Below are 26,449 nucleotides of genomic sequence, written 5' to 3'. Positions count from 1 at the left end.
GCAAAATCAGCAACAATAGAAAATTTCTCTTTATTAAGACTTATTCACAAGAGTGGCTCCTTATTGAAGTCGCATCCGCACTCGCAGCTCCACCAGGAGTACCTGAGCTGAACTCACACAACAGAACACGCAAGCAGTTTGTCACAAAACATCGTCTTAAAAAAAACACATCAGAACCAGTGAAGAAGAAGAACTGAGCAGGTCATTAATTCAGGAGATTTGTGGATCCCTCATTGCCTTTTCTCAAAGAAAATAAACCTCTGAAAGCAGATGCAGGCGTCATATTGCACTTCAGCCAACAGGCGGCGCCATTACTGCACCTGCTCGAGCAAATTAATGCACTTTAAACTATTTTTTTGGTGTCGTTTGTTTTCATTCATATCACGACAATAACAGTATTTTAGCTTTGGTTCATCGGTCCCCATCCAGTGTGACTCAATTTAAAATAAAATAAAAAGAGAAAATGTCAACACATCTGTGCTGACCATGCTAACAACCGGCAGTATCTGTTAAAAAAAAAAAAATAAAAAAAAATTCGAAGTCGGATCACTTCTTTTCAGAAGTGATTTCAACAAAAACAAAACAACATCAGCACAACATTCATCCTGCGACATTTGAGCTAGCGGGCAAGTCGACCTTGGCTTCCCGTCTTACTGCAATAAATAGAAAGGAAACAAGACTGAAGAGAAGTGTGGATCAGCTGAGGCGTCATTTTAACAGTCTGCTCTGATCATCAGCCACAGAAGATAAAACAGCGCAAAGAAAAACAATCTTAGAAGACGAGAGGAACCGAAACACTGATGAGCCAATGGAGGGATTAAGAGTTGTGGACCCCGACTTTCCCCCTCCGCAGGCCCACCCCTACCAGGTCACATGACAGCGGGCGGGTAGGGTTTATGTGTTGGCAGCGTCTGGAAAAGGCACAAACTTGGAGAGCTTGGTGGGAGAGCTGGGGTTGGGGTAGTCCATGCTCATGCTCAGCCTGAAGAAGGCCTCCTGCTCCCTCTTCTTCAGCGTCAGCTCATTCTCTAGGACCTGCCGGGACAAGGTCAAAGGTCAGAACCACAATCTACCCCAATTAATTTTAAAAGAATAAATAAACAAATAAATAAATTTTACGACAAGGACCTTCTTTCTGGGCCTCAGCTGGTCCTTCCACTCCTTCAGCAGCTGGTTGTTCTGCTCGTCCAGGTGCTTCAGCTTCAGAGTTTCGTTCTCCACCAGCAGGTGACACTTCTCGTTCTGCAGAACAACATCAGCCACCGTCAGCAGCAGCAGCAGCAGCAGCAGTAGCAGTAGACAAGATGTTCATAGAGGAGACACTGCTGGTCTAACTGGAAGGTCCACCTAGTCCAGTCTAGTGCTATGAGTGTGTTCCTGCTTGACCTGTAGCTGCTGCAGCTCCCTGATGTTGCTTTCACACTGGCCCACCAGCTCCCTCATCTGGTTCTCATGCTTGTGCTGCTGGTGGAGCCTCTCGGCCTTCTGCCGCTTGTCCTCCTGCTGAGAGAACTGACGGAGACAAAGACGTCATCAGGCGACCTGTGGAGAAGAGAAGAGCATGGACGCAGGCGCCCTGCCAGGTCCAGGTCTACCTGTTTGATCTTCTCCCTGCCCTCGGACGAGCTGCCAGTGGAGTTGATGCGGAGGCTCTTCTTAAACATGGCCATGCGGGTCTTGGCCTCGCCGCGCTGGATCTTTGGCAATCGGTTCTTCTCCTGCTGCTGCCGGGCTTTAATGATCTCAATCATCCTCTGGTTGTAGCACTGCATCTGCTCCTGCTCCTGAAGCCACATGAGAGACAAAGATAGAGCATTGGTGGACTTCTGAAACAAAGATCATGTGTAGTGGTTAGCAGTTAGCTGTTGGCAGCTGTACCTTCTCGTGTTTTTTGAGGAGCTGGTGCCTATGGAGGAAGTACTGGTCCTTCATCTGCTGCTTCATCAGTTGGTGTCTCTCATGAAGATTCTTCTCCTCCATTTCCCAGATGGTGGCTTCGCGCTCTGATTCAGCCAAGAAACACACAACCAGAGTTGAGCAGACAACAACGTCTGGCACCATCCAGCAGACATCTTCCATCTGCATCGCAGGATTGTTTGGGTTCTTCTGAAGCTCCGACTTTTAAACCGTTTTACCGTTTTACTCACACTGTCTGAAGATAACACTGATCAAGGATAACACTGACCGTGGCCAACGCTGATTGAAGCTAATTCTGACGATGGCTAAAGCTGACAGAGGCTGAGACTGAAGCTAACACTGATCAACGCTAACAACTTATTGGGGCTAACACTGATTCAGGGCTAACATCTCACTGAGGCTAATGCTATCTGAGGCTAACGCTGACCTGGCTGACACTGACTGTGGTTAACACGGATCGAGACTGACTGTGACTGACTGTGTCAGTTACGCAGTGCATCTTTGTGTGTTGCCGTGGCGATACCTCTGACCAGGGCCTGCTTCTTGTCCAGACATTGTCTCTCCATGGCCTCCATCTCCGTCTTGTTGATGAGGATGATGGCCTTCAGTGTTGTGTCCAGGTAGTTCTTCTGATCTGCCAGGAACCGACTCTCCTACAGCACAGCAAGACGAGAAAGAGAAGACAAACATTTTTTCCCAGCAATGGACAAACCTCCATCTGCGTCGCCTCACATGGCAGCGACTCACCTCCCTGGTCTTCATGTCTTGGAAGGCATTCATCCTCTGCTTTAGGGTGTCTTTGCGCTGACTTCTGGGCAGCTTATCGACCAACTGTTTCACCTGCATGACAACAAGGGGCTTTGTCAGTTGAGCTTTGCAGGAACACTCCCAGGTCTACTCTGAGCTGCTCTCACCTCCTTCTTCCTGTGCTTCAGCTGATCCTGGAACTTGTGATAGTCGCGCTCCTGCTCGGCCTTGATGCGTTTGGTCTCATCCTTGAGCTTCACGGCATGGTTCTCCTCCATCTTCTCAATGGTCTGCTTCTGTTGCTTCTCCAGGTTTTCCAGCTCCACGTCGTAGTGCTTCTTCTTGGCCTGGCAACACAGGTGGACCGAAGGCACGGCGTTCATGTCACCGTTGTCTGCAGGGTAAAACGGTAGACTAGGTGCACCACTAGGTGGCACTCACGTTCAACTCCTGGTCAAAGCGGCGCAGCATCTGATCCCGCTGTGACTCCAGCTTGGTGTTGAGTGCAGCCTGAGCTCGGTGTGCTTCCTTCTGCATCAGCCGCAGCTCCCGCAGCTCCTGCCGTCTGCAGGAAAGAATCAGGAGGAGGTCACACCAACAACTCTGGAGGTCGTCCAGGAGGAGACCATCCTGGAAGAGGTCATCCAATAGGGGGTCATCCAGGAGAAGACCATCCTGGAGTCCAGTCTCAGCTATGGCAGCTCCTCAGAAAAACTCCCAGATCATCATCCCGAGCGTCTCGCCACCCACCTGAGGAACCTCATCTCCTCGTCCTTCTTCTCGTCATCACTGATGATCTTGGAAGTGGTCACGCTCACCTCCACGCCGTCCACTACAAATTTCCTGGTTCGCTTCAGAGTCTTACTGGAGAAGTTCTGCGGGAGGCAGGAAGGTGAGGAGGAGTGTAAGAGCAAGGTCAAGGTCAAGGTCAAGGCAGTGAACCACCTCTACCTCCACCAGCCACAGACGGCCGCCAGTGGTGTCAAGACTCCAGGAGCAGCAGCAAAGAGTGAGTGAGTGAGTGAGTGTGTGAGTGTGTGTGTGTGTGTGAGATGCTGTTAATTCATGACTGGTCCAGTTACATGTGTAGTGTCTTTGACTCGACAGTTCATCTTCCAGCAGTGGACTAAAAGTTGTGAGACCTCCATCCTCAGGTGTTGTCGTCACTCAATCACACGTTGTGTATTTGTTCAGTCAGCAACAGCCGAACCAATTCCTCACCAACCCTGAACTCTGACCTCCTGACGTGGGCGACCTGCTGTGTCACTTCATGTTCCCGTCGCTCTGGTTCTGCAGCAGCAACAACTCACTGGATGCGTCACCAGAGGGGCAGGAGCGAAACAGGAAGTGACCTTTAAAAGAACTACATAACTTCACACGCCATTGAATCTGAGTCACAGATGCGCAATTATAATACCGGATACTGGACTGGCATTATGGTAGCATAGCAATTCTCTTCCAGTGCAGTGAAAACCCAGACTCACACTCAGACCGTCCTACAAAAAGAAACAGGGCGACCTTTGACCTGAAAGGCGCTTAATAACAAATCTTTCATTTGTCGATTATTCAGTTAATTTTTCAAAAAAAAATTCTAAAGGCCAGAAAATTGCCAGAAAAAAAGTCATATTCCCAGCGTGACGTCAATGTGTTGTACGTGCTGCTGTGTCCTGACTTGTTCTGGATGGCTCATGCATTCTGATGTTATACAGGAGTTACAGAGGCGTGGTGGGAAGTGTGTGGCCGCAAAATAGAATAGAATATAATGCCTTTAATAATCCCGCATTGGGGAAATTTGCATAATTACAGCAACAATACAGTGCAAAAGAAGGAAAAGTATATTCATTAAGAAATAAAGTATGTAAGTAGAGTAAGCAAGTAAAAATATTCATAGACTAATAAGAAAAACAGGATATTTTTGCACGAGGCACCTTTAATAAGAAGCCATTTAAAATCAGTGTGTTGACAAGGTGGGCAGGGCTTACTGTGTAAACACTGGCTGGCTCCAGCCGGGCGTGATGATGTCACTTCCTGCTTTGTAAATAGTTATAAGAGGAGGAAGAACGGTGCTGTACTGCTGTTGACTGTGTGTGTGTATGTGCATAAGCGTGCATGCGTGTGTGAATGTGTGCGAGTATGTGTGTGTAAGTAAGCGAGTGTGTGTGTGTGTGCGTGTGTGTGTGTGTGGAGCCGCGCCTGAGTACTGACTCTGCTGTGAGCATAGTAAGTCCTCACAGCTGCTGAATAACGTTCTGTTCTAGAAAACTGAGCAAGGCCCCCGATAGACAGACAGACAGAGAGAAGCTCTGCCCACCAGTGGTGCAGCAACAATGAGCAGCACAGAAAGTTCCACCTGCCGCTGGATGCTGACGGACAGAGAGACTGTTGCTCTCCATCAATGGCCAAGTAAACGGATCAGCGAACGACAGCCAACGGTTGAGTGAATGGCTGCGAGTGTGCGATGATGAAACGTCTCCTCCAATCAGACACGTCTATTAGAGTCTATTTACACATCAATGGGTTTCTTCTCGTCTGGCGGCCGGAGGCCGTGAGAGCCATGAAACAACCACAGCATCGGCGTGAACTCCGTGCTTCACTGAGGGCACAGTCCAGCCTCTATGCTGCTGCCTTGACTGACACACTCACACTGCTGCAGCAGCTTCTATGAGACCGTCTGACTGTCTGTGGCAGCTCATTGACTGACCGAGAGCTGCCCGTCTGCAGACTGACCTCTATCTGCAGCCACTGCCAAGAAGTAGACCAGGGGTGGGCAAACTTTTTGACTGCTGGGGCACAATGGGTTCTAAAATTAGGGGCCAGAGCAGGGGCAGATGGATGGAGTGTTTTGGTGGCCCACCTCAAAGGAGGAAAAATGTATATGATGGGATATGTAGAAAACACGTGCTTTAATGTCTATCGAAATTAAAAATATCCAATCTTTGAAACCACACGGTAATTAGCTCTTCATTGAAATGACTCTTAAAACACTGAAAAAAATAGATGAAATACAGCTATTTTATTACTTACTTACTATTAAAATATTTTTTTCAAGTTGGGCTGCACATGGCTCCCGGGCCGTAGTTTGCCCATGCCTGAACTAGACCCTAACCTAGGAACTGAGCATGGCCCAGGAACTAGACATTGCACAGGAATTAGACCCAAACCACCCAGACTTTTGTTTATCTATTTATATTATATACTGCAGTATATATCATACGATATATTCTACTATATACACTCAGCATATATACTATACTGTATACTGCAATGTAGAATGACAATTAAGTATTCTAATCTTAAGTCTAAGAACTGATGCATACACAGCCTGAAACTAGACGCAGGCCAGGAACCAGACGTGACACAGGAGCTACACATGAGACAGGCACTAGACATAGGTCAGGAAATAAGGCCAGGAAATACACCCAGCTGCTGACAGACTCACCCTGGAGGACACCGACAGACTCTCCCGGTGGGCTGACAGGTCCAGGCTCTCGGACGCCAGGCTGCCTGAGTAGGAGAAGCGTTTGTTGATGATGCCACCGTTGATGTATGGCGAGATGGTCTCTCCGTCTCCGCCCATTGACATCCTCTGTGGGGTTCCGTTGCGGACGCTGCCATTCTGTCCTGCTGCTGCTGCTGGCGGCGGGACAACGGAGTGGGACATGGTGGCAGACGGTGGAGGAGAACCAGCAGAACCTGGTCCTGGAGGCTGCTGGGCTCCGGCCACTTTCTGGTCCTTGGAGGGCAGGACGACCTCAACGGGTTTCTTCGCTGGAACTGCCACAGGAACCTGGAAATGTGGTTGGTGATAAGTGAAAGTGGGAGGAGCCAAGAGTGAAGCAGTCGCAGGTGGCCTCAGACCTTCTCGTCCTGCTCCTGCTCCTCACACATTGGGCTGCTCTTCCCGTCCTCGATGCCGGAGTCGGAGCTGGAGGTCTTGGTGGAGGTCTCGCTCTCGGACCTGTCTGCCGCCTCCTGGCTGCCTTTCGAGTGGAGGTTCTGCCGTGGGAGAGGAACCGGAGGAACCTGCATGGAGCCGAAGCCAGCCCCCTCCCCCTCCTCCTCCTCCTCCTCCGCCCTCGCCACCGTGTCCTTCCTGAGGGGAGGAGTTGGTGAGGCTCGGGAGGGGGGGCTGGGACTGGGAACGCCCACAGAGCAGTCCCCTTCCAAACTGGTCTGGCACGGCTCCTTCACTGGAGACTGAGAAGGACCAGGAAGAGGTGACAGTTGAAGAGGAGGAGGATGAAGAGGTGGAGGAGGAAGGGATGGTGGGGGGAAAGGGGGGGGTGGAGAAAGCGGAGGAGGATGTGGTAGTTAAAGAGGAGGAGGTGGAGGAAGAGGACAAGGAAGTGGTGGAGGATGAGGAGGATGTGGTAGTTGAAGAGGAGAAGGAGGAAGTGGTGGAGGAGGACAAGGAAGAGGTGGTGGAAAAAGAGGAGGAGCAGGTGGAAGATGAGAAGAAGGATGAGAGGAAGAGGGGGAGGGAGGAGGAGGAGGAGTACAGTTATAAATGATGTCAGAGGAACAACAAGTGTCAAGTGATTTTCAGTCGGAATTGATTCTGCAGTTCTTTAGCCCCACATCCCCACAACATAATCAGCTCATCCTCCGTTTACAGCCCCCTGCTAAACCCTTCCACATGAGGGGCATAGCCAACACATGGCTGAGGGTGTGGTGTGTAAGGATGCAGGTTCTCTGAGATCTGAAGAAAAGCTGTAGGCCAGCTGAGGACAAGCTGAGGACCAGGAGGAGACAGAAGCTTGAGAACTGCTCCACCGCTTCCAAAACCTACACTGCAGAAGGAACGTCGTCATTCCAGCTGCTGAATCTGCTCACCAGACCAGGTTTCCAGACAGGAAAGTGAAGTGGACAATGCGTGTGCGCATGCGCCACACCCCCGTGCTAGCATCTACCCCCGGAACAAAATCATTCAGGACACGAGCTCCTTCAACGCGTGGCACTACCTATGAGTTTCTGTATAACTGAGGACACAACCGAGAACCTTTTTAGTTCCTTTGTGTTCTCCAAGAAAGGTTCATACAGAACAATAGCGCTTCTCACCTGGAGTGGAATTGGTGCTTGTAGTTACTTACTGGAGGCTCCAAACCGCTTCAAAAGTCCACAAAGTTTCTCAAATGATCGGCCCGTTATTCAGAAATGTGTTCAAAACTCTTTTAATACAGTTGTGTTCTCTACTTCTATTTATCAACACAATAAAAAGAGTCAGTAGATACATTTCATTGCCTTTACTGAAGCTCCAAACCCTCTCCCATCAGTCGGTTTTCTGAACCCGTATGTACCAAGAACAAAGTGTCCGCGTCACTCACTACGGTGACGGCACAAAGTGAAGAATCGAAGACGTGTATTTGTTGTAGCCCTCCAACAGCACACGGCGTTAACCAGTTGTCTGGCGGAAACCAGTTGTCAGTAAGCTCTAAAACGTACTGACTGAGGTGAACTTTCTCAACCTAACGGGGTTTCTCAATGGTTCCCATCTCCAGAGGACCTTAACCTGCTGGAGGACCTCAGTCTGCTCAGACTGACCCCACACAGGCTCCTCCCACTGCTGCTGCTGCAGCTGAAATGTAGCCAAACTGAGGTCTGAGGGTCCAAGCTAGAGGAGTTCGAAACCACCACCTGCGTGGGTGGGAGGAGTCAGGTGGACCTGGAGGTCCTCAGCTGGAGAAGCTCTAAACCACCATATGGGTAGGAGGAGTCAGGTGGACCTGGAGGTCCTCAGCAGGAAAAGTTCTAAACCACCACCTGGGCAAGAGGAGTCAAGTGGACCTGGAGGTCCTCAGCTGGAGAAATTCTAAACCACCACATGGGTAAGAGGAGTCAGGTGGACCTGGGGGTCCTCAGTAGGAAAGGTTCTAAACCACCACCTGGGTAAGAGGAGTCAGGTGGACCTGGAGGTCCTCAGCTGGAGAACTTCTAAACCACACCTGAGTGGGAGGGGTCAGAGGGACCTAGAGGTCGTCACTCAGCAGTAAGCAGCAGCTGATTTTCACAACACAACCAGGACATTCTGTGAGAGATATCTTCTGCATCATCATTATTATCATTATTATTATTGTTATTATTATTATTATTATTATTCGCTAGTAATATGTAGTATATATTACTATTATTACTGTTATTACTATAACAAATATTTGTTAGAGATAATGTCCCTTTCTCTGCATCTGACTAACTGAATTTAGTCATGAGAATGATTATGTCACTGAGAGCAACGCAGTTGCAAAACTCCTTCCCCGACAACAACCACAACATGTTTGTGTTTGTGTGTGTGTGTGTGTGTGTGTGTGTGTGTGTGTGTGTGTGTGTGTGTGTGTGTGTGTGTGTGTGTGTGTGCGCGCGCAAGTGTGTTTGTTGGAGAAGAAAAGGGCGAGGAGTTACCGCCGCCGCCGTGAGTTCTAGGCTGTCGTCTTCCTCTCCTTCCTCCCTATTGTCCTCGATTTCCTCCATGACTTCTGCCTTGGACTCGGCCACCAGCTCCCGCAGTGGCCGGTTGCTGTTCACTGACCTCACAAAGGGGTGCTGGGGAGAAAAAGAGATAATGAGAAACAAAGGCGATGGAGCTTCAGTCCAGGACAGAAGGAGGGATATGCGCGCGCACACACACACACACACACACACACACACACACACACACACACACACACACACACACACACACACACACACACACACACACACACACACACACACACACACACACACACATCATTCATGGAATCATCCCTTTAGTCTAGTGTTCATTCATGTTGTGTAAAAGCCAGGGTGTAGAAATTATGGGGTATAAAAGCAGCTTGATTTTGCACACACTGCATTTCGACTTGAGACTTGCCATGGCAACAGCCATGACATCAGGGAGCGAATTGTGTTGCCTTGCATAAGTCAGGCTCGTCTCTTGGGACCATTTCAATGCAGCTTGATGTACCAAGGGCATCTGTTCAGACAATTGTCCACAAATATAAGCACCTTGAGGTCAGGTGTGGGTGTGTGAGAGTGCGGAAGTGAGAGAGAGCGCAGAGGCACGCACAGAAACTTTGTGACGCGTGTCAGAAGAGGACGTTCCAATATGCTTTCTGCCACCAAGTGGTCAGGGGTGAATTGCAACCTGTCAAAATGACCGAGGGCCTTCAGATTTTTCCGTCACCATTAAAAAAAACAAAAAGCATCAAGGACAGAATATTAATAATATTAGGTTAACATGACCTCTGATACGTACATATACATACATGTACAGATATACATACATGTACGTATATACATCGACAGGTACACATACATATATACACATATAGATGTAGATATATGCATTTGTGTTTAATTCAATGTTAAGCCCTTCTTGCTGAATGCTCTTCAGTCAGAGCATTTTGTCGCTCTCTACTTGTGAAGTGCAATGACAGCCAAGTCGAATGAGAAACTCTACAGAGGGACAGTGAGTCCGAGGAGCAGACCAGAACAGGCCTTCCTGGCTCCGCCTCCTAAAATAAACAGCCGTGCAAACGACAATAACTTGCAACGTCACGACCGCAGATAGAAAGGTCGTCTCTGCCAGGAGCAACCGGCACGATAACCATCTGAGACCTCCAGCACCACGACCGCACCCTCCTGGCCTGGACAACACATGCTGGATTCCCAGCAGCCTCCGACTGCTACTGCTGCTGTGCCCTAATTGGCTGACTGAGGCCCGATGCATGCATGCCATTGGCCGATGTCAGGAATGCAGTCGTGTGCCAGCAGCTCAGTAGTGGGACGCAGACAGGAAGTGGCGGCTCTGAATGTTAATAGCTGCTGCTGCTACCCTGTAGCCGTTACTGCTGCTGTGCAACACATCCTGTAGCAGCGGCTGCTGTGTAACACACCCTGTAGCTGCTGCTGCTGCTGTGCTACTACTGCGAAATACACTCTGTAGCAGCGGCTGCTGCGTAACACGGCCCAATCGCTGCTGCTGCTGCTGCTGCTAGTGTAATACACCCTCTAGCTGCTGCTGCTGCTGCTGCTGCCGCCAATATGATTCAATCCAGATTACAGTGGCAAAACGAGTCTCTGTCGTGGTCTTGGTCTCGACTCTGGAGCTGCTGGTCTCCTTCATACCAGTAGGAACTGAACTTCTGTCTCTCACTGTTCCTTTGCACCAAACCACTGAACTTGGAATGAAAAGTCTCTCGCGTGAAAGTGGGGAACTGTGATGCGTCTGGTGAAGCTCCGCCCCCCGCGGCCTTGCCACACACAAGTCACTAGGCCAACCAGCGGTGGCTGCCTTTACCTCTAGAAGCTGAGCGGCGCTGGGACGAGTCTCCGGGTTCTTGTCCAGCGCCCTCTTCAGGAAGTCCCTGAACTCTGGAGACCTTTTGGGGAAGAAGAGAAAAATATTTTTTTCATTTTTTTGCAATCACACTTTATTTACAGAACTATTTTGAAATTTTGAAACATATTTTCACGAAAACATACATTTTATCAATAAATAAATAAGTAAATAATAAACAAAAACAGACAGACAAACAAAAAAACAAAAGCCCCCAAAAAACAGTCTTCAATGTTTCAGAATAATTAACTCTTATATGTTTTCTGAGAAGCCCTCAAGTTCTTTCATTACTTTGAAAAACACTAATTCCAACTTAATTCTGCAACAAAGTGCGGCGCTCCACTTACAGAAGAAGACGAGAAGAAGAAAAAATAAAGAGAGGAAGAAGAGCTCCTCAACACAAAATGTTCATGGTCCTGCTGATCTTCTCACTGCTGCTCCACAAACATCAACCTCTGTGCCACTTGATCCTAATGTTCTACTCATACTAAGCTGATTGGAGGTCTGGAGTCTTCTCTGGACCTGAAGCTACAAACTGGAAGTCCACACTTTTCATTGCCATGTGCCTCAGAAGTCAGAAGGTTCCAGGCTCCTACCACTTGTGAGGCTGCTCCAGCGTGGGCGGCTCCGCCTTGGCAATCTTCAGCAGTACCCTCATGGGGTTGAGCTCGTGGTGCGGCGGCTCGATCTGGGCCATCTCCAGCAGGGTGATGCCCAGCGACCAGATGTCAGCCTTGTAGTCGTAGGGGGCGTCCTTCATGGTCTCGCACATTACCACCTCCGGGGCCATCCTGCAAACATGAAGACCAGAACGGTGAGGAACCTTACGCAGCTGGAGGAACCTTTATTGTTTCCTGCCAGGCCACAACAGAAGCAACAAGACACCAAAACAATGTCAATCAAAAGGCTGTTCTAGCAATAATCTAGCCAGCCAGCTGGGGGCACTGCGTTGGTGACAGGGGAGTGGATTCTGACGGCTACAAGCCTAGAATGAGTCACCAGGTGCTGCCTTAAAACGACTGAGTCAGAAGTGTAACCAGCCATGATCTGCAAAGGTGGGAAGTAACAAGTACTAATACTTTACACGTTACTGTAGATTTTTCAGGTATCTGTACTTTACTTGAGCATTTCTTCTTCCAAAGGTCTTTTTAGTCCCAACCTACTTTTTACTTCCTTGGAAAAACATGCTGGTTACTTTTGTGTTTAAAGGTATTTAAAAAAAAAATACAAATTAGTTTCAAAGTCATTCACTTATTATTGATTGTAGTTGTTGCTTGAAGTGGAGCTTTTTTTTTAACACCAGTTTGCGTAAGTTTACTGAAGTGCAGAATTTGAATGCTTGACACTTGACAGGAAGTGAGTTGCCCAATCATCAGGACATTTTACTTCCTCTTTCTTACTCTTTAATCGAGCTGACAGCAAGGCTTCAATGTTTTTTTCTGACAATCTTAAAGGAGAGCAGATTAAAATCTGTGTTTGTTTCCATGTTTTTCAGAAAAGCGTCCCAGAGGGAAGGGGCGTAGCCAGGGCGTTCCTGAGGTTCCTGACCTCCTCTAGTCAATGCTTAACTTCCCCCGACGTCACATTTACACTAGGAACTGAACAAAGTCCCCCGAGACTTCCAAGTCTTCGGCTCATCCAAGATGTAATTATGGGAAGATAAGTGATGAAGTCATCGGGTTAATGTGTTGAAGGAACATGACAGTCAGTAGTCAGCAGCAGCAGAGTCCACTCACCAGTACGGCGTTCCGATGAACGAGTCTCTTCTCTGCAGGGTTTTGGTGTTTTTGGCAGAAACTCCAAAATCAGCTGCAAAAAAAACATGGGAGACAAAGATGTTTAAATGACAACAACAGCAGTGAAGACCACAGCTGACCTCCAGGAGGTCCTCAGCAGCAACTGCAAAACCTTGTGGGTACAAAACCAGAAGATCAGGTGTTCCAGGACTGAAGATCAGGTCTTCTAGGCCAAAAGATCAGGTCCTCAAGACCTGAATAACAGGTCCTCTAGACTAGAAGATCAAGTCCTACAGACAAGAAATCAGGTCCTTCAGTTCTGAACATCAGGTCCTCTCGACCAGGGGCCTCACGTACAAAAGGTATGTACGCACAAAAACCCATCGTACATCCGTTTCCACGTTCACAGTCGGATGTAAAAAAAAAAAAAGTGACCTGGCCATGGAAATGTGCAGTGTTTCACGTCAAGTCTCAAATGGGCGTACGTACATTGCTGCACCTGTTGGTCCAGTGGCGACACTCACTGGTTATGTTGGGAAACAATTACTGAAGTTGTTTCAAATGGGCTTTGACGAACAACACATTCATTTAGATTGATCAGTACCAAAGCATGGGCGCACAGAGGTGTATAAAATAAAGCTAACAACGGCAGCATGGGCAGTTGTGCACTATGGAGAATGAGGTAAAAAGAGCAGTTCGTCACCCAAGAATTACAAGAGACTATCCGGACATCATGGGCCGTGTCAGGTTCTGAAGGGCGGTTCTTTTAGAAGCCTGCTCCGAGCTGCAGCCCTTCAGCGCACCTTGCGACAAGGAGCCGTGGTGCCAACAGCTGCGGACCACGCTGGGGTTCCAGATCGGTGTCAGTCGGCCCTCATTCCAACCATGAGTGTGTTACGGATTCATCCATGCGTCAATCAGGTAGATCAAATTCCCGGCAGTTGATGTGCAGCGAGAGGCTGATTTCCATACGTAATAGGAACTATCGACTGCACAGACATTGCCATACAGGCGCCATGACACAATAAAAAAAAGAATATGTCAATCATAAGCGTTTCATTTTTTGATTTCATTCCATCAATGTAGATCATCAGTGGTGCACGCACATAGCTATCAATATTTCAGCGAGGGCTGCTTCAACAAACGGCTGAGTGAAGCCGGTCTCAAGCTGGCATGGTGCTCGATGGTTGGCTCTTCGGTGGCTAAACAGTTAATTCATTTTCTCGATGAATCCCCTGACAAATCAAGAAGGCTATGTGAAGAGTTTACTAATGGCCAAACTCATTTTCTTTTTTTCAATTTTCAATTTTATTTGTATTTGGTTTTTATATTACTGCCTGGAAATTTGTAACGCCATTTCCCGTGTTTTTCTGCCAATATTTTGTCTCAAAAACAAAAAAAAAGGTGCTTGTTGTTGCCCGTTGCCTTTAGGCTTTTTATGGTAGCAAAAGCTGCAAGTAATTCATCTTGTGTAGCTGTTAACTTTATTCGAAACATCTTCACAATGTTATTTTCCTTTTAAAAACAAAAAACAAAAAAAAAACAACCAAAACTTGCTGGATGCGCACTTACATTATGCGTCTCATCTCTTCGGACTCATTCATTGCCCGCGGTTTTAAATAAGACAGGTCCTGTTCTTTATTGGGTCAAACTACAAATTCAGAAGTTTTTCCAATTCAAAAAAGCCTCCGAATTTCTTTGTGTGTTTAGTAACACCAAGTGCGTCAATTAAAGATATGCGTTGATTTTCACCAGCGCGCTGTGGCATTTATAGCACGATCCATGTTGGTAACTTGTAAAATGACTCAATGGAAGCAAATAATACATTCTGTACACAGTGTTGATTGTAATACGATTTTGTTTAATCGATCTGAGTCACCGTGGCTTCCTTGGAAGATGAGGCTGTTGATGCTGCAGACTGACAGAGCGCAGCGGAGAACGGAGATACGATGAAGTCCATTAATTAATTAATTATTTGCATATTTTTCCGAGTTTCTACTTTGTTTCAAAATGTGTTTCCAGCTCAGTGAAGTTTTTTCTTTTCATGCTGAGATCGACTGTGGAATGAAAGAAATTCCAAGCTGTAAAGTTCATTTCTATAGATATGCATATGTATATGGAGGCGTTCCGAGGTTGGAGCGGGGCGCGCTCTCATGTATTCCATGATAATTGGTACGTTTAAACTGTGGATGAACGTGAATGAACGCCACTTTCATTTTTGTACATGAGGCCCCAGAAGATCAGGTCCTCCAGGCCGGAAGATCAGGGGCCTTGTGTACAAAAACGTGTGTGGATTTCATCCTGAACCCTGATGTACGTTGAAATCCAGAAAACTACGTTAGACCAAAAAAATCCAGATGTTCAAAACAGTGCAAATGCACAAATTTACACACATTTTCTTTGGACATCCCAATCATTGTGGAACTGAGCATACACAAGCCCCCCCCCACCCCGCCCCCCCTTTTTTTCTTCCTTGGCATGCCTCCATATACATATGCATATCTATCGAAATTAACTTTGTAGCTTGGAATTTCTTTCATGCAAGTTCAATCTCAGCATGAAAAAGAAAAACTTCACTGACCGTAAGCTGGAAACACTTTGAAACGAAGCAAAAACTAGGAAAACTATGTAAACTTCACTGACTATAAGCTGTAAACACTTCGAAACGAAGTAGAAACTCGGAAAAACATGCAAATATCTCCACAGACCGAGTTAATGAATGGGCTTTATTATATCTCCGCTCCGTCAGTCTGCGATGTCATCAGCCACGTCTTCCAAGGACGCGTGTTGATTAAACAAAAGCGTATTAGAGTCAACATTGTGTGCAATATGTATTATAATAAATAAAGCTAACAGCTACACGGGATAAATTGCTTGCAGCTTTTGATATCAGAAAATGCAGACGCCATTATTTTGTTTTCTGTTATATTGAAAGTGTAAATGATAGAAATAAAATCTAACTTTTTTTTGACATATTATAAGAATGTCCCATCCGTAATTTGATGCTTTTTGGAGACTTTTCCATCTTTCCTTGGCTTCTTAATTCCCATGAGTACTAATTTTCACCTGGGGTGCCCAAACTTTCGATCCCCACTGTACAGTAGTCAGAGGCTTGACATGAAGCGCCGCACGCTTCCACGGTCAAGTCACTTTTTGTACATCCGAAAATGAATGCGGAAACGGGCATACAGCGGGTTTTTGTGAGTATGTACCTTTTGTACATGATAACTCAGGTCCCTCAGACCAGAAGAGCAATTCCTCCAGACCAAAAGATCAGGTCCTTCAGGCCTGAGGATCAGACCCTTCAGGCCGGAGGATCAGCTACTCTGGTCTTGACACCTCTGCTGCCCTGGAGGAACATCAGACTTGGAGTATTTTCCGGACCTGAAGATTTTCCTCCCGCGGTTGCAGGCGGAATGCTCCAATTACAAACTGCCGTGTTCTATTACTGGGAGTAAAGCGACGGTCTCGGTCTGCTCGCAAACTGTAATTGAAAGATCTCTGCCTTCCCACTCAAACGTATGATTTGCAGCACTGCAGACTAAACTCCACCGGCAACCAGCAGCTTCTCGCTCTCGTCTCCAGATCAAGCAAAAGTGGTTACGTTCCAAGAACCCAGCAGGAGCAGGAGGTTTAGAGGAGCAGCTGGAGGTTTCAGAGACGAGAGAAAGACGACCATCTGGATCATAGTGTCGGGTGTGTTTACACACACCTGGCAATAAAATCTGATTCTGATTCTGAGGCAGAGACAAAATATTTCCAGTCAAGCATGAAACCCACCTAACCCATGTGATGCAGTTTGCCACTGAGCCTCAGTTAATCACAGGTAGCATTCCTTAAATCAGCGGTCAACTGATGGGTTCAATAATTTCAATAATTTATTGACTTGACTTGATAGAAAGTGGGCTTGCGTTTTTATTTTTATGGAATAAATTTGGGTTGCAACTTCAAGATAGAAAAAAAAAAAAAATGTGGGTCGTGAGACTCCACCAGTTGAGAACCACCACCTTTAATTATAAAACATCTAGTCAGAGAAGTTTGGAGGCAGTAATGAGTTGTTTCATTTTTTCCAAGAAGCCACGCACACTCATTACATGTAATTGGCCAATGAACAGTGAAACACAGCAGCAGCAGAAAAACCTCAAAAGGGAGTCGAGCTCAGATTGACACACACGTACAGAATGTTATTCATATTAAAAAATGAGAAGTGAGCTGAACAACTGGAAACCATGAAGGAACTTCAAGGTGAACTCAGAGTCCATCTTCTGCCCCCCCCCCTTGTCAGCTGAACTAAAACTAGCCCCGTGGAGGTAACTACAACAGACCCTAGTTCCAGCGGTGGGAATGGTCCTCCTGCTGCTTCTTACCCAACTTGATGTCCCCGTCCAGCATGAGCAGGATGTTGCCGGCCTTCAGGTCCCTGTGGATGATCTTGATGCTGTGCAGGTAGACCAGAGCCTCCAGCATCTGGCGGGTCACCACCTTGATCTGGGGCTCCGTCAGCCCACGATCCAACTCTGGCCCGGACAGGAAGTGGAGAGAGAAAGTGGTTAGACACACGCAGGCCGCATTCCATACTGAGAAACGTAAGGCTTGACAGGAAGAGGGAAAAGCAGAAGAAGAAGGTGGAAAAGTCTGAAGGAAGTTAGCGGTGTAGCTGGATTAATAATCCTCCTCGTTGCTCCAGGCCTGCTGGGGTTGTTCTGGCCCAGTCTGTGTTTGCTCAGCTGCAGCAGGGGAACCAGACTGTTATGAGGCTGTGGATTACAGAGTGAAAACAGGCCCCGGAGGTTCCCACGCTGGAGGCCGTGAGAGGAGCAGCGGGACGCTGAGGGCGAAGCTACCTAAGAAGCTAAGGTGAGGGCGGTGCAATAACACCCACATCTCCACATCCACCTCCTCCAAGCAGCAGCAGTAGCAGCAGTAGCAGTAGCAGCAGCGAGCAGCCCTGGCTTAGAGAGAGAAGAGTCAGAAGAACAAAAAAAAGGGGGGTGGGGGGGTCTTACCGAGCATGGTGGCGTCTACGGCGCCGCCGGGGCAGAACTCGATCATGATCTGCGAAAGGAAGAGAAGAAGTGAGTCAGAGAGCTTCTTCCAGTTCTCAGAACCTGAACCACTCTCTCTGACCTGCTTGGGACATCACTTCCTGTGTTTGAAGGAAGTGATGTCCCAATGTCACAACTACATATTCCAACCCCAGTCACCACAGTGGTGGCACCAGGAAGTCACCTGCGCAACATCGTCACCCTGTCATAGGCCCCGCCTGAACTGCCAGGGTGCAGAGCTGTCGCTGCACGAGCAGCAGCAGCAGCAGCAGCAGCAGCAGCAAGAATGTGGCTCCTGGAATGTTGCTCCAGGTGTCACAGTTGCGTTCAGACGGATGAAACCTTGCCTTCGTTACACTGTTTTCAACTACACTCCGTCTCCCTGAGAGAAGGTTTCATGTCTAGTTTGGCCTTGGCAGATAAAACCCGTGAGAGAGCTTCACACCCCAGGTCACACCTGGGATCAGACCCTGTATCAGATCCTGGATTGGATTCTGGATTAGATCCTGGGGTCAGACGCTGGATCAGAACCTCAAACGGACCCTGGATCAGGTCCTGGATCAGGTCCTGAAGTCAGAACCTGAAGTCAGAACCTGAATCAGACCCTGGATTAGATCCTGGATCAGACCCTTTGGGGAACTATGATTAAAAACTCAGGTTACATTTCTGAATATCCTGAGTCTTTCTGTAGACAAAGTGCTACTACTTTCAAGTTGTGATTCATCCTCATTCCTAGTTACAGCCTCCAAGAAACAGCTGGCACTGCTGCATCGATTTATGCAGTACTACATTAAGTTACTGCATTAAATTACTGCGTCACTGTATTGACCATGTCAAACTGATCACGTGTGTCGAGACTTTCCAATATTAAATCTGGTCAAATCTGCTGTGTTCTGCCCACAGCAGGCATGTTGTGTATGTGGCTCCACCAGTGGGGTGGCATTCCTCCCTGATGTGTCAGAACGTGGCAGCAGCAGTGACAACCGTCTCACTGATCTTCAGCTGTTTGTCTCATCCATGAAGACATTTTATTTACCACATTTGGCTGCGTGGGTGTGGTCACTGAGCCGGGGCGAAGGGGTGAGAAGTGGCCCAGCCCTGCCCCTCCCTCTCCTGCTCCTGCCAGAGTGCTGCAGTCAGCACAGCCCCCGCCCGCCCAACCCTGCGATTTAAAGGCCCTGTGTTTCTCACACTGAAGATCAGATTGTTCCTGCAGGAGAACAAACAGGCCCCTCTCTGTCCCCCCCCTCCCCCCTCCCTCTCTCTCGCCCCCCACCCACTCCTCCAAACAGGACGGGCGGGATGCTGCTGGAATGTGTCGTCTCCGCCTCCAGCCTGGAGGTCAGAAGACTGAGCAGCGCTACACAACCAGGCCAACTGTTCACGTCCTGAGAATGCACACACACACACACACACACACACACACACACACACACACACACACACACACACACACACACACACACACACACACACACACACACAGAAAGAATTCAGTGAATGGGAACCAGTCAGTGGGACTGGAGGAGAGCAAACGCAGCATCAGATTGGCTGGTTCCTGATTCGACTGGTCCAATCACATGGATCACAGGAAATGAGTGGACTGGAGATTCTTCTTCTGATAAAAAGAACAGCAACCATGATACCATGTGGGGCATTTTGAAAACACCACAAGCGGGTCCTCAGACATCCCAGTCTGGCAAATCTGACCTGCTGGACCAGAGATCAAGGAAGAGGCAGGAGGAAGAAGAAGAAGAAGAGGGAAGAGGAGCAGGAAGGAGCAGGAAGGAGAAGTAGGTGGAGAAAAAGAGGAAGGAGGAAGAGAAGGAGAAGGACGAGGAGGAGCAGGAGAGGGAGGAGAAGAAGAACTCACAGGAGGCTGAAACATGTGGGTAAGGTGCAAAAAGAAGAAGTGAAAGTGACTGAACAGACAACAGACTCTGTCTGAGTCACAGAGGAGGGAAACTTCTCTTTATCTTCTCACACAGGACAGACTGAGAGTCCCGGAGACGCTGTGAGGAGTTTATCATTTCCTCTGCTGGTATCTCTGCTGTGATTGGCTGTGAGGAGTTTATCATTTCCTCTGCTGGTATGTCTGCTGTAATTGGCTGTGGCTCCGTCCAGGAGACACAGACAGGACGTCCTGGTTCATTGCGTCTCCAACCAACAGTCGCAGTGACGGCAGCAGAGCACAGCAGAACACAGCGGGGAGTGTCACACTCTGAGGCCACACCCCCTCGACCTGAGCAGCAAACAGACGGGAGGGAAGGGAAACACGCCACCTACCCACAGCGTGTTGTCGTGGTAGAAGGCGTCCAGTAGCTTGACGATGTAGCGGTGCTCACACTTGGCCAGGATGTCGATCTCCACCATGTAGTCCTCCAGCTCCTCCTCGCACTTGGTCTCAATCTGCTTGGCGGCGGCCAGAGCGCCGGTCTCCTTGTTCTTGGCCTGAGGAGCACAAACAACAAAAACAACATCAGCAACACAAATAACATCCATAGCCCAGATCTGCAGTAATCACAAACAACATTCAAGAAGGAAGGAAAAAAAGTAGGAAACTCCCCTCCATAGTTGAAGCAAGGGGGCTCCAAAACACATAAGGCGTCACTGTTTGACGCACATACACGTGCACACGCACACACATACACACACAGACACACGCACGTTTCGCTATCAGTGCGACTTGCAGAGAGACTGAACTATCCACTGGGGGAGCTACACCTCCAGCTGCCTGTGAATACATCTGAGTAAGCAGGTGTGTGTGTGTGTGTGTGTGTGTGCGTGCGTGCGTGCGTGCGTGCGTGTGTGAAAGAGAACCCTTAGATGCTCTCTCCCGTGTGCCAACGTCTCGCCACACTGTGAGGCTCCTGCCGCAGCAGCAGCAGCTGAGGGGCGCGCTGAGAGCAGTGAAATACACAGCTGAGGGCCACAGTGGGGACTGGTGGAAGGTGTTAAGGCAGATGTTCCACAGCCTTGTGTGTACGCCTGTGTGTGTGTGTGTGTGTACGCCTGTGTGTGTGTGTGTGTACGCCTGTGTGTGTGTGTGTGAGAGAGAGTGCGTGCTGAAGCCAAACATCGGCGGCCTTGTGTGTCAAACACACCAGCAGCCTCCAACAACATAATGACGTGTTGTCAGAGTGGCCGGCTGAGGGATGAATGAGGGAGCAGTGGGTGTGTCGGCCCACGGAGCAGGTCCTGGGCAGACTCATCAGCTGGTCACATAACCTCCCTTCAGGATGGTGCTGCTGCTGCTGCAGTCACTGGAATGTGGACAAACTTCTCTTGAACCTTTTCACCTCCACCACCAATGTGTGTTTTGTTGCTTTGTTACAGCAACACACACACACACACACACACACACACACACAGAATGTGTGTTTGACCTTTGACACACCTCTGACTGTGTGTCCATGCAGAAGAATGCAGCAGCAGCAGCCAGTCGACTCTGAACCTGCTCATGATTTTATGGGCCAAGATGAGATTAAAGTTCATCTGTTTTTTTTTTTGTTTTTTTTATTTTTATTGTTGGTCACAACTGTGACCTGGAGTGTCTGTGAGAGAGGTTGAGGAGCAGAAATCTAACCCAGAGGTTCAGGCTGAAGGAGCAGCAAGGACTCGAGTCTTCACAGAACTCTGAGTGAAGATGAAGAAGAATCAATCAATTAACCTTTATTTGTACGGCGCTAAAATCAGAGAAAAAGAACCAACTGGGCCCCCAGAGCAAGCAAAGTGTGACAGTGGCCAGGAAAAACTCCCCTGAGGGAAGAAACCTAGAGCAGATCCAGACTCCAGAGGGCCGTCATCTGCCTATGACCAGTTGGGGTGAGAAGGAAATACAAAAAATGTAGAGAGAGAGACAGAGAGAGAGATGAAGAGAAGAAGAAGAATAACTTGAGCAACAGAAAGTGTGCACACACATACACACACACACACGTCAAGTCTTAACGCCGTTTCCTTCCTGCTGCAGAGCTGACTCTGGTTTTTGTGGGTGGAGAACTGACGAGTGAGAGAACTTTGATCTAACGCCAGGTCCACACTGCCGACGCACCAGCAAACACACCGAAAGATCTGCTGCAGCTGCAGCCGCTCCGTGTGTGGAGCATCTCAAAGTGGCAGAAGAAGAGAAGCACGGAAGATGACTGGCTGCTCCCTCTACTGCAGTGTTTTTGCAGTGTGGTTGACATTAGTGTGCCGTGAGAGATCATCAGGTGTGCCGTGGAAAAATGCCCAATTTCAACCCATTGGTCCAATTATTATTTATTTTACAACGCAAAAAAAATTGTCTTCTTGCGTCCATCTATGTGGGCAACATGCAGTGACAGGCAGAACAATTAAATGCACTTCCACTAAATGGCAGCAGGAAGTGAATTAAACTGTGTACCTGCTGCTGCTCTAACAGTAGAACAAGTAATGCTTCGAGTGAGACAGCGGCAACGATACGCGAAGGATAATTATTGTGACAAATTCACAAAGGAATCAATCACAGCGAGGATCTCTTCTTCGATACGTCACAGCGACGTCAACGCATATTAAGTAACAATATCACGCCCCAACGTGTTGCGAGCTGGGTCCTAACTCAAATGGAGTCAACACTGACTCATAGTTCTAGCAGCAATGAACAAAAACATTGCACACAACAGCGGAACAACACACTAAGACACTCGCCCTAAACAACAACATGCAACGTAACTCAAAGTTACCCCCATAACCCATTGCGGCTACAGGGGAGTATCCAGCTTCCCCCGGCTGCCACAATATTTAAAAAAAGAAAAAGTACTCAATCAGGACCCTCTGGTCCTGAAGAACATTCTGACTCAGATGAAGGCCCAAGTATGAGTAGTGGTCAGAAGAAAGTGAAAAAAGGCGATCGCGCTCAAGACAATTGGAATTTGGAATCACTTTTACTGGGGAACCAACTGAGCCACTGAGGAAAAGCTGTCCAACAGAGCCATGGTTCCAAGCAAACTTAAACGCCACCGCCAAACTGAACGGAGGGAGCAGAGCTTTCTCCACAACATACCTATGTGAGCTGGGCTTTTCAAGAAAATAAGGTTGAATAAAAGAGTGAGACTCAGAGCAGTTGAAGGAGATCTTCGTGTGTGTGTCTCCTCAGTTCCGGCAAGAATGTCAGCTTTGTGTTCAATCAAACAGGGCCAGATTTCACATTGAGTCAGTGAATTGAGACTACAATTTCATTCTCTTTCATTAAATACCTTTTCTGACATATTTATTCGGCGGTGTGCCGTGTGATTTTTCTAATGTTAAATATGTGCCGTGGCTCAAAAAAGATTAGGAAACACTGCTCTACTGGATGTTGGCCAACAGGAAGCACTGGAGTTCAAGGAGTGGTGGCTGGTGGAGATTCTTCTTATAAAACACCAAGACGTGTTTTTCATTTTCTACCGACTGGTCATGAAAATAAGGAAGTGAAGAGCTGAGGTCACGCCCACCATGGTCACATCAGTGACCCTAGAGCCCAGAGGTTCTTGAAACTGACACGCACTCTTGCTAAAATCATCCAACCTCAGAGGAGGAAACACTTCAGGCTGAGCAGGAAGTGTCCGAATAGAGTCAGCGTTCACGCCTAAAGAGGCTAAATTTAGACCACGGCTTCTGTTCAGCACAGCACCACAGCAGGCCCCTCCCACCACCAGTGCCAAGTCACAGAAAGAGATGTTTTTAAAAATAATACATTGTTTGAATTACAATTACTAATAACATTTATTTCTCTTTCTATTCATTTTTGTCATTTATCTACCATATTTGGGAAAACATGATATATTAAATACGTTAGAACGGAACAGAACAAAACAGAATACAATAGAATGCCTTCATTTATCCTACATTGGGGAAATCTGAATAATTACAGCAGCATATACAGTGCAAAGAGAATGAAAAAGAGTGTTAATAATGACGTTTTTATGAAAGTCTTACGACACCCGTCGTGAAATGTTATGGTTTAAGAATATTTTTCTGACAATACTATATTATGTTTATTTCCATAATATAGTTTTTGTTGGATGGCTGAAGGTTTGTTTGGTTTTTTTACCCTCATTGTACTTTCTATATAATGACTTGTAAGACGAGTGACTCGGGTTCATCACTGGCTGGACTTCCCCCTGCCCTCGGGCTCAAACCACCGGACAGCAACACACACAACTTGTGTTACCGTTGTTGTACGCCATCATATCCAACGCAACGTCTGGCCCAAAGGCGAGCCGGACAACAAAACAAGAACAAGCAGCGTCCAGCAGAAATTCGACTGGCCCCTAGACAGAGGCTGGAGGTGAAGGCGGTGCTGAGGTGTTGAAGGTTCATACGACCACAACAGCTGCACAACACTGGGTAGGACTTGAGCAGCAGCAGCAGCAGCAGCATCCCTGGTGTTGTTCAGCAGGATCGCAGCGGCGGCGACACAGACTTAACTCCCGAGCTGCCACCAAATTTAGAACGATTGCCACACACCACAAACAAGGCAGCGGCGCACAACACTTCCTGTCTTTGTGTGCAACTGTTGTGAGGCGGCTGTTGTTTCTGCAGGTTTTGGCTGAAAACCTCCATCCAGTCATACAGTCCCGGAGTCCTTTCAGTCACGCAACAGGACTCGTTGAAAAACTGTTTCTTCAAAGACAATAACTGTTGCACCTGCACTGATGACCAGGAACCAGATCGTGAGGTGTGAATCATTTTTGAACTAGACAGAAGTTGGTGGAGGCGCAGCTACGGGGAGACTCTGTGGAAACCAGACCCAGAGTCCAAACTCAGAGTCCTGACCCAAAGTCCCCAGATCCAAAGTCTCCTCACCCAGATTCTCACGATCCGAAGTTTCTGCAGTGAACGGCTTCATCCAATGAAAGGAAAGTGCTGCTGATGTTCCTCCAACACACACACGTCACCTCCGTTCTTCTCCCAGCTACCATCTGCTCCCACTCTGCTCTTCCTCCAAGCTGCCAGACGCAGGTGCTCCAGGAGAGGGAGCTGCTCTTCTCCACCAGCTGGCCCATACTTCAGGTGGAATGTGGTCAGAACGGAGAAACACAGTTCAGCCAAGTGTCTGCCTTTTTAGAGCCACTGCGCCGACTCTGGTGCGCAGTATTCTGGGATACCAGAATCGGCACTGGGACCAGGAGTGTCACTTGCTTGTTTATAATCATTAGGAGGCCGCTGGCAAGATATCTCACAGGCTCGTGAGGCTGAAGAGAGATGCATTATGGGCCCACTTACATAAGTTAAAACTCAAACCTGCGGTTACATAAGCCAGCGTGCAGCATGTTTACCGTCCAGTGAAATACCACAGTGAGGCGGAGTCCCAACACAGGGCAACACTGGTTCTCTGTCTGGGCCGGAGCACCATCAAACACCTCACTGTGCTCACACCAGAGGAGGGAAGGGACCAAATACAAGTACATCCTGACTGTACACTTCAGTAGATTTTTCAAGTGTTTATTCTTTCCTCCAGTATTCCATTTTTTCCAGACAACTTTTTAGTTTGACTCCCTACATTTGTACAGAAAAATCTGTATCTGCACACATTGGAAGAACATGCTGGTTACTTTTGTGTTTAAAAGTGTTTAAATGATACAAATTCTGTTCAAAGTTATTCACTTATTATTTATTTCTATTTTTTGTAGCTGCTTAAGTGGAGTGGAGTTTAGTTCAATATAAATGTACAATATAAATGGATTTCACTAATAAAAAAAAATAATAAAAAAAAGGTGAATGGCTTTTTGAGATTTTAGAGGACCTCGGCTTCAGAGTCACTATCCAGACCAGAGAAAATAAACATGGAGAAAATAACACTGAAAGTGTCCACATGTAGGTACACAAGGAATGTATTGCGTCATCAGTTGCTGATGGCTGATGGGAGTTTTTTTTTTTTTTTTTCTATCCCCTGCGTCACAGGAGTCACTTCTGACTGTGGAAGATGTCCAGACCAAAAAGCATCAACAACTATACACCATCTCCTGCTCTTCACAAAGCTGTTAATACTCAGGAGTAGTCCAACGACCACCACACAGTCCAACTACCACTGTCAATGTTTGACCAAGTTCCGGACACTGCAGCAGGAGGGGTCAGAGGTCACCAGAAGCTCACAGACGTTCGAACACCGGCAGTGTGAGAGGAGACAACAGAAGTGAAAGTTCAGAGAGAGAGAAAGAGAGAGAGAGGGCGAGAGAGAGAGAGAGGGGGGGGGGTGAAGCAGGTGATTCCACCACTTACCTTGTAAACTTTCCCGAAGGCTCCATCGCCCAGTTCTCCCACTATCTCCCAGATGTCGTTGGGATTAATGTCCCGGTGCACGTGCTCGTACTGCTTGACTTTCTTCTTGATATCCAGAGTTGGGAGACGAAAGATCTTGTTGAACTTGGCCAGCGCCATCTCACTCGTCTGTCTCACTGTCTGTGTGTGTGTGTGTGTGTAGAGTCCCAGGAATGATAGAAATCTTCCTTTGAAAAAAAAAACAAAAACAAAAACAACCCAACAACAATTGACTTTACAAAGTCAGCATTCCGCGATCAAAGACTCGGAGAAGCGGCTCCAGCTCCACCTGCCGAACGCCTGTCGTCCGACAAACTAACAAACGGTAACCAGCAGCAGCTAATTATTATTCTGCGGCTCCATGTCACTCGCGGTGCGGGGCGCGCGCTCACCACCTGTCCTTGCTGCCCGTCGACTGACTTGTTGCT

The 26,449-nt window shown here is 47.8% G+C and overlaps 1 protein-coding gene across 1 annotated transcript; it reads right to left on the bottom strand.

The window, feature by feature from the left end:
• Window positions 1–11: 11 nt before the first annotated feature.
• Window positions 12–26,449, bottom strand: stk10 (serine/threonine kinase 10). Its single transcript, XM_076022065.1, has 20 exons — window positions 25,983–26,449; window positions 20,046–20,210; window positions 17,721–17,769; window positions 17,082–17,231; window positions 12,715–12,787; window positions 11,575–11,769; window positions 10,940–11,021; window positions 9,061–9,201; window positions 6,523–6,861; window positions 6,104–6,451; window positions 3,415–3,539; window positions 3,106–3,229; window positions 2,832–3,011; window positions 2,665–2,757; window positions 2,441–2,570; window positions 1,879–2,003; window positions 1,596–1,784; window positions 1,387–1,512; window positions 1,129–1,242; window positions 12–1,035 (listed from the first exon to the last, which is right to left on the bottom strand). Exons 1-20 carry the CDS (start codon window positions 26,139–26,141, stop codon window positions 895–897), a joined length of 3,048 nt encoding a protein of 1,015 aa, XP_075878180.1. The 5' UTR covers window positions 26,142–26,449; the 3' UTR covers window positions 12–894.

Source organism: Nelusetta ayraudi, unplaced genomic scaffold, assembly GCF_046127955.1.
Source record: "Nelusetta ayraudi isolate G7.1 ecotype Tasmania unplaced genomic scaffold, CSIRO-AGI_Nayr_v1 ptg000011l, whole genome shotgun sequence".
NCBI classification, from domain to species: domain Eukaryota; kingdom Metazoa; phylum Chordata; class Actinopteri; order Tetraodontiformes; family Monacanthidae; genus Nelusetta; species Nelusetta ayraudi.
The sequence above is the reverse complement of the archived record's forward strand: the minus strand, read 5'-3'. Positions and strand labels throughout refer to the sequence as shown.

Bases quoted from the DNA above. Each gene is read 5' to 3' on its own strand.
- stk10 (XM_076022065.1), bottom strand. From the start codon at position 26,141: ATGGCGCTGGCCAAGTTCAACAAGATCTTTCGTCTCCCAACTCTGGAT. The intron at 11,022-11,574 runs GTAGGAGCCTGG...CTTCCCCAAAAG, and splicing joins CTGGAGCAGCCTCACAAGTG to GTCTCCAGAGTTCAGGGACT. The intron at 1,513-1,595 runs GTAGACCTGGAC...TGTCTCCGTCAG, and splicing joins GCAGGGAGAAGATCAAACAG to TTCTCTCAGCAGGAGGACAA.